Source organism: Rhodamnia argentea, chromosome 9 (genome assembly GCF_020921035.1).
Source record: "Rhodamnia argentea isolate NSW1041297 chromosome 9, ASM2092103v1, whole genome shotgun sequence".
NCBI classification, from domain to species: domain Eukaryota; kingdom Viridiplantae; phylum Streptophyta; class Magnoliopsida; order Myrtales; family Myrtaceae; genus Rhodamnia; species Rhodamnia argentea.
Genome location: NC_063158.1, coordinates 2128372 through 2135558, shown reverse-complemented (window position 1 = coordinate 2135558; position 7187 = coordinate 2128372). Strand labels below are relative to the sequence as shown.

Genomic DNA, 7187 nt, shown 5'->3' with positions numbered 1-7187 from the left:
TTTTTCCTATTTCTTTCTTTCCACTTATATTTGATTTTCTAAATTCCTAGGGTTGTGTTAGTATTTAGGGTGTTAGCAAACCTAAAACCTGCCATTAAAGTGCAATTGAGTTCTAAAATTGATTATTGGTACTAGAAATATGTTCATTAGAAGTCTTAAAACTTGCTACCAAAGTGTAATTAAGTCACTAAAGGCCCGGCAACCCCTGCCGACCCTTGCCCCATCATCGCCGGCCCTTTCGGTGAGGATGGGGGCCGACAGCAATGGGAGCTAGCATGGGTCCTCGCTGGTTTTGCTTTTTAAAAAAAAAATTAATTAATGTTTATATTAAAAATCAAATTTGGACTACCACAACGTTGCTTTGGACTTATTGTTCTTGTTTCAGCCACGTCAACGCCAAGTAGGAGAGATAAAGTAATAAAAAGGGTTAATACCATGGAAAACCCCAAACTGGTACACTTGTGACAAATTTACCCCAAATTATTTTTTTGACCACAAAAAACCCTAAACTGGTACACCTGTGACAAATTTATCCTAAACCGGTACACATGTGACAAATTGACCCTCCATTAATTTTCATTAAATTTAACTATCAAATTGTTGATTTAGTGACATGTGATAGTTGACGGGTATATCAATATGGGGTTCTAACCCTCTATTTGTTACTGGTTTATCAATTTGAGATAGACGATCTTCGGATCTGACAAGTACGGTCTCGTGGAAGGCAAAAGCATTAGAGACGAGGTCTTCGAGCCATCGCATTTCTTTGTAAGATCGAAGACTTGCTTTCCGTATCATTGTTACCAGGTTATCCCCATGGTCTCCATGGTCGGGATCTTCGCCGCCGGCTGCCCCTAAGGCTTATCTATTTATGTCAAATCGTGAACCTCCTTCCTTCAGTAGTCTCTTCTTGTACGATGACACCATCCATAGCGCACGGATGGGTGGAGCACCAAGGGTTGTGTCCTCCCATACCGTAGCGGACCAAAAGCCAAAACAAAGTGACGATTTAACGGGGGGTGAATTTGTCACATGTGTACCGGTTTAGGGTATTTCGTGGTCAAAATAATTAGTTTAGGGTAAATTTGTCACAAATATACCAGTTTAGGGTTTTTGGTGGTAAAAAAAATAGTTTGGGGTAAATTTGTCACATATGTACCGGTTTGGGGTTTTTCGTGGTCAAAAAAATAGTTTGGGGTAAATTTGTCACGGGTGTACCGGTTTAGGGTTTTTCATGGTATTAACCCTAATAAAAATGCCATGTCGGCAATTTTCTTTAATCGAATTGGACGGAGTGAACGGAAGGACTAGATCACACTAATTTATCAAGTTTTAGAATTTGATTGCACTTTCTGAAAGTTTTAGTACTTGATTTTACTTTACTGATAAGTTTTAGAATTTCTAGTGAATATAATTTAATTGTATTTTTTTTTTTATACTGGCCTTTCAAGCGATCCTTTGCGCTTGTGTGCGAGCTTTTGCAATGTCGTGAAATTCGTGTCAATCGTTACCACTGTGTCACAAACGTCAGAGGATTATTTTGTTTATGGATATAGTGGCATCCCCATGCAAGAATTCCAATAAAATTTGCACCAATCCCACTAGCAACTCTGTATCTGTTTATTCATATATTTTTCCTTTTGACTTTCTCCATATGGCAGCCATTTTCAAACTTTCAAGTTTGACATTTTCATGAAACGACTCTTATCCCATTAAACCTCTAAGATCTTTGTGTTACTTACTTTATGAACAATAGTATAACCCTAAGCGGGAAATTTCCTAGATTGTTCATTTTCTTCTTCTTCTTCCCATATTGTGGACTGACCCGAAAAGTAAGGCAGAAGTTTTCCAGCAAGATCTCCCCCAATTTCCCAAGTCCACAGCCGACTTGTAAACAGTCCAAAAAAAGAAAAAAAACAATTGGAGCTTTTCATAAACGCCAAAAGTTCAAAGTCATCCCCGAAAGTGAAGGAAGGGCAATGGAAAAAGATAGAGAATCAACTTTAGCCACCAATAGATCCAAAGAAAGTCTTGGCGTCTCCTGCAACTTGTATATAAGAAGGACTATCTATATCTTTTGCTGATTCACGCATCCATTCATTCAATGCCCATCATATTTTTAAAATCGTCTGACTTTTTCCGCATAGTCAAACCCAGAATATTGATGCAAGAACTCGGGGGTTGAGGCGCAACTGGACACCTCAAGCTCGCAACTTTTGAATTCGTCACCCGAAATCTCTCCCAATATATAAACATCCTCCTCCCTTACCTTCTTTTTATCAAACCTTTGATCTGAGATAATCTCCTACTGTGCAATGAATCCCACGTGCTGCGTCCATGATTGGGATCTGCAGGCTGTCGTCCGGGGGTGCAGCGTTGGCGAGACTTGTTACGACGTCACGGATTGTGCGATGTGGTGGTCTGTTGCCAGCCCGCAACAGGAAGAGTTCCTCTTCGCCGGGTTTCCTGAGTTTGCCGAGACGTCGGCACTCTTAGATGATTGGGAGCAGCTCTACAAGCCGTTCTATCCAGTGCCGCTGTCTGTGAGTGATGCGGCATCGAAATCCGAAGAAGTGATTGAAGAGGCCGAGAATAAGCTGAAGGAAGAAGAGCCCTTGACGGATGCTTCGACGACGAGCCAGGCAGTTCATTATGATGGAGCTAAACAAAGGAGAAGGTAAGAGAAATAGATCTTCTTATTATGAGAATTGGTTTGCGCGTTGATGTTCATCAAAAGATTGATTAGGTTTAATTGGATAATTAGGAAGAATCAGCAGAAAAGGGAGGTGCACCATGTGACGGCGGACGGGATCTCGTCGGACATGTGGGCTTGGCGCAAGTACGGCCAGAAACCGATCAAGGGTTCGCCCTATCCCAGGTCGGTCCAAAGGATGCAACTTGAGCTTCAATTTGCACTGAATGGCTGAGTTTAAATTAATCTCAGTTCCACAAATTTTCTTGGCAACGGGCAACGTTTCAATTTTTTTTCCTCTCGGACCCACATTATTTCACTTGACCTAACTGAATGTGTTGCTTGGGTTGGAAAAATTTGTGCATTAATAGGAGCTACTATAGGTGCAGCAGCTCAAAGGGTTGTTTGGCAAGGAAACAAGTCGAACGAAGCAGCTCCGACCCCAGCGTCTTTGTCGTGGCCTACACCGGCGAGCACAGCCACACCCACCTGACTCGCCGGAACACGCTCGCCGGCAGCACCAGGAACAAGTTCGCTCCCCCTAAAGCAAAGCAATCCGCCATAGTTAAAGGCAACAGGTGTGGGCCTCTAGCCAACAGCGCATGTGAGTCTCCGGGCTTGACCGCCGTTCGGTCTCCAACGACTCCTCCGCTCGTCGCGACTCTTTCTGAAGAAGACAAGGAGCAATTGTCCAGCTGCGGGAGCAGGTTATTGGGTGGGAGCGACGAGAACAACGTTGACCGGACGTCGTTCTTCAGCGATGAAATATTCATGGGGTTCGAGGAGTTAAACGAGATGGTCATGGATCTAGGCCTCGCCGGCTGCAGCTAAAATCGCCTCACAAAGAACTCGTTCGACAGAATGATATTAACGAATCACATCTTGAGGTATTCTTGTCCAAGTGATGATGGTTTTTTAAGTTTGCTTCTCAATTGTAATTTAATAACTGCAAGGATCATGGAACGTCATGCTCATGCATGTGTTTCAATAATTGAGAGACTTAAGACATAATTTTTTTTTCAAATTTTCTAGATATGCAATCAACTTGTGCACGTTTTGGAGCGTTTTGTCAACCGGGTGACCAAAGCCACGGGCCCCATCCTCTTCCCTACTGAATCATAGAAAAGGAAGGCAATAAATGAGAAAGACAAAAAAAACCATAAAAAGAGGATAAACACATATAAGAGTCAAAATGGACCAAAAGTTCATTAGGGTTCCTTTTCGATGATTTTTTTTTTTCGTTCATTCGCTTTTGTAAGCGATACAAGCGATTATACTTTGAAAATTATTTTTCAAAATTATTTATTTTCTGCAAAACAAACACACCTTTATAATCTATACAAATGTTAAGATAGTAGGAAAATGTCTTTCTTTCAATAAATTATTTCACATGAGTTATGTGCTTTCATTCAATTGTTATTGGAGTTAACCAAAGTCTTAGCAGTAATAATATCTCATAGGGTCCTATGATTTTAACGTAAATTTCCCATTGATTTCGTGTCATTAGACCTGACATCATGCTATCTGCTTCTATTAGTAGAACAAAAAAGACATAAATCTCTATAAACCTTTTACATCAGAATTTAAATAATTCTGCCGATTGGTATGAATTTGTGACAAATGCATTAGTGGTCATCCCACTGTTCTTTAAAGTCATTCTCACTTAAGAGCACTTGATTTTGAGCGAATGTATGTTTCTATTTTATTACAACGAACGAATCTCCGTCTTCTTCGTCCCCACACACTCTTTTTGGGTTCCAGAAACCAAAGCAGCCACTGCCCCCACGAAGGCTGCATTCATGTACGTCATAGGCTCCGAGTGTGAGTAATCCGATCTCAAATCACTAAACTGGTCATTCGAGTCAGGCCCGCCCACGATCGCCCCCTCATGCGTGTTCGGGTTCGGACTGGTTGATGAATAGTACGTCGTGAGACCGTCATGGCAGCCAACCTTAGCAGGGTGGATGTGGATGGACGGGATCGATGCGCCACGGTGGTGAAGCTGCCTCGGGTATTTGGTGCCCCAGCCCACCATGTATGACATGTTCATAGGATTCTTCCCCAATATGTAGTCCACCTGAGAAACATTAACATACCATGATCACAAAAATGTTCCCTACGTACTTCATTTTGGGTGACTGAAGTTCACGAACACGTTTCAATCTGGATTTAACATGGATCCATCGCCTGCTTGGTTTGTCAATTCAACGTTATGTTCCTGTTCGAATTATCTCGATACGCGTAATATGACTAGGATCTGTATGCCTTTGTCTGAGGAGGAACGTAGCGTTTAACCTGTGATTTCGCGAATTCTCTAATTTGAGAGGCAGAGAAATGCGCGGACCCGCATTGGACTCCGTCGATGTGACCCTCGCTCAACATCTTTGAATGTATCAGGAGCACCATTGACGCGCTCGTCGCGTACTGCAGATTCGAACTGTCTCGAGTATACAGCAGACCACCTGCAAACATGATGTATCTGAGCTATTCACTCTCTTTCCCTGGGCAGCTCACCTATCACAAGAGTGGAAATTTGAAAATCCCAATGGAGTAGAAAATCCGAGAGTGTGTACCGAGCGTTGTCTTGATCTGGACAGAGCTACTTCCGGGCATCAAAGCACACACGAATGATGCCGCGTCACTTTTGAACTGGGCCAAACTGTTCTTGCCACCGTGGAACTCCTGATCAAAGGAGCTGGATTAGTGGATACATTTCCGCCAGAGATAATCGGATGTTTCAGCTTCGGAAGACGGTAATAGTGTTTTCGATCAACGAAGGATGTTACCTCTGCCAAGAGCACTTGCGCGCCAGCAAATTTGTTGTCCCAGCTGAACTCGGAAACCGCCCGGCTCCAACCCTGGTTGCTCAACACATAGTTCAAGTAGTTGCTGTCTCCACTTGCCTTGTATAGCCAAACACTAGCCCATAAAAGCTCATCCTGCAAGAACTTGAGTTTAGTCAATGATTTCAGGAAAAGAACCAACGACTTTGTGGGATTTACCTGGTAGCCTGAGTAAGAGCAGTAGAAAGGGCACGAGCCCTGGTAAGATCCTCTATACTTGTCTGCCAATTCAAACAGCTGAAACAGTGACAGTGCTCGTGCCTCAGTGTGACATTATAATTTATGAGGTACGAGGAATCTATATTCACAGGGATTCTCAGCTCTTACGGATTTCGATGTCCTCAGAAGCAGCGTGGAGTAGTTGGAGTCGACGGACTTAAAAACAATTGAAGCTGCAGAAAGAGCGGCGGCCGCTTCAGCTGCCGCTTCTGTTCCTGGCGAACTAGAGTTGATCTTATAGAGCGTCCTGGCCGTGTCCATGTCTTCGGGGCGTTCCCAGCATTGGTGATCCGAGTTTCCGTCTCCCACCTATGAAAGTGACGTGCAACGTTAGACCGCGTTATAATGACTCTTACAATGATCGAGATCAGCGAAAATAATTGTACAAGTCTTAATTCAGATGGTAAAGCAAATTAGGCTATACATCTGATGTAGAACGAGACAGCACCGGACCTGCGTATATAGTGTGGTAGGCGAAGCGTGAGCTCGTAATAGGAAGTCGGTCCCCCATTTGATTGCGCTTTGCAAATACCGGAGCTGGTTGGTCGCGGAGATCTCCCTCTGGTACTCTGTAGCAGTCCAGCTCAACAGGGTGACAGTGAATGCCATCGGCCAACTGAACTTGACGTTGTCGCCGGCGTCGTAGTATCCTCCAACCAAGTTCACCTGCCGAAAAAGCACCATCAGGTCTCTGATTTGGAGGACAAATTTTCCGGGTCAATGATAAGGAATTGTATGTCTATTAGGGTTGTCAACAACATAGGACAATGCTCTAACTCGATAATATAATAAACTTCAAGACAGAAACTGACGATATTCCGTCCAGATGTATGAGTAATTGACGTGTCGGACATAAACAGTGATTCAGGAAGTATATTACATTCTCAAGCCTGCCGTCTGATAGCGCAGAGTCACCCCTCCATTTGACTCGCTGGCCCGCCGGCAACTTCCCCGACCGCTGGCCTTCGAAGAATAGAATGGCCTTGCTGAGCACGTCACCGTAGTCAAAATCTCCGAGGCACAACCCTTGGTCTGCCTCGGCGTGAGCCAAGTCTTCATGACTCGCCATTACACACCAGCAGAACAATATCAAGAACAACATCATCCCACAATGCCGCTGGCCCATGATTTTTTCTCCCGCTAGAGAAGCTTGATCAATTGGAAGGAATGTGGACAGGTCCGACTCCATATATAGAAGAAGCGCATTACCAAAAATGGATGCGATCTTAAGATGTCAGAAAAAAAAAAAAAAAAAATCGCCTAACTTCTCAAGATGCATTTCTGAGACTAACTTATGTATTGAACTATTTTGCTACTAAACCATGCATTCATCTAATAGCTAAAGCTTTTAGAAAGGTTGGTTGCTGTTTCACGAAATCTCATATGATATTAAAGTAAGAAGGTCTTGAGTTCGAATCTTTCAGATTGTATGG

General features: G+C 43.3%; 2 protein-coding genes across 2 annotated transcripts; one reads left to right on the top strand and one right to left on the bottom strand.

The window, feature by feature from the left end:
- Positions 1-2133: 2133 nt before the first annotated feature.
- LOC115740886 (probable WRKY transcription factor 27) lies at positions 2134-3533 on the top strand. Its single transcript, XM_030674528.2, has 3 exons — positions 2134-2677; positions 2765-2878; positions 3064-3533. Exons 1-3 carry the CDS (start codon positions 2316-2318, stop codon positions 3521-3523), a joined length of 936 nt encoding a protein of 311 aa, XP_030530388.1. The 5' UTR covers positions 2134-2315; the 3' UTR covers positions 3524-3533.
- A 662-nt stretch (positions 3534-4195) lies between these two features.
- On the bottom strand, positions 4196-6906 carry LOC115740803 (endoglucanase-like). The gene is made up of 8 exons (XM_030674397.2): positions 6635-6906; positions 6208-6420; positions 5863-6063; positions 5695-5772; positions 5479-5631; positions 5266-5374; positions 4988-5154; positions 4196-4769 (listed from the first exon to the last, which is right to left on the bottom strand). The coding sequence occupies exons 1-8, from the start codon at positions 6878-6880 to the stop codon at positions 4398-4400; spliced, it is 1539 nt and encodes a 512-aa protein (XP_030530257.2). The 5' UTR covers positions 6881-6906; the 3' UTR covers positions 4196-4397.
- Between the last annotated feature and the right edge of the window lie 281 nt (positions 6907-7187).

Bases quoted from the DNA above. Each gene is read 5' to 3' on its own strand.
- LOC115740886 (XM_030674528.2), top strand. From the start codon at position 2,316: ATGAATCCCACGTGCTGCGTCCATGATTGGGATCTGCAGGCTGTCGTC. The intron at 2,678-2,764 runs GTAAGAGAAATA...TTGGATAATTAG, and splicing joins GGAGCTAAACAAAGGAGAAG to GAAGAATCAGCAGAAAAGGG. The intron at 2,879-3,063 runs GTCGGTCCAAAG...GTGCATTAATAG, and splicing joins AAGGGTTCGCCCTATCCCAG to GAGCTACTATAGGTGCAGCA.
- LOC115740803 (XM_030674397.2), bottom strand. From the start codon at position 6,880: ATGGGCCAGCGGCATTGTGGGATGATGTTGTTCTTGATATTGTTCTGC. The intron at 6,421-6,634 runs GTAATATACTTC...CTTTTTCGGCAG, and splicing joins CAGACGGCAGGCTTGAGAAT to GTGAACTTGGTTGGAGGATA. The intron at 5,632-5,694 runs GTAAATCCCACA...AAGTTCTTGCAG, and splicing joins GCTCTTACTCAGGCTACCAG to GATGAGCTTTTATGGGCTAG.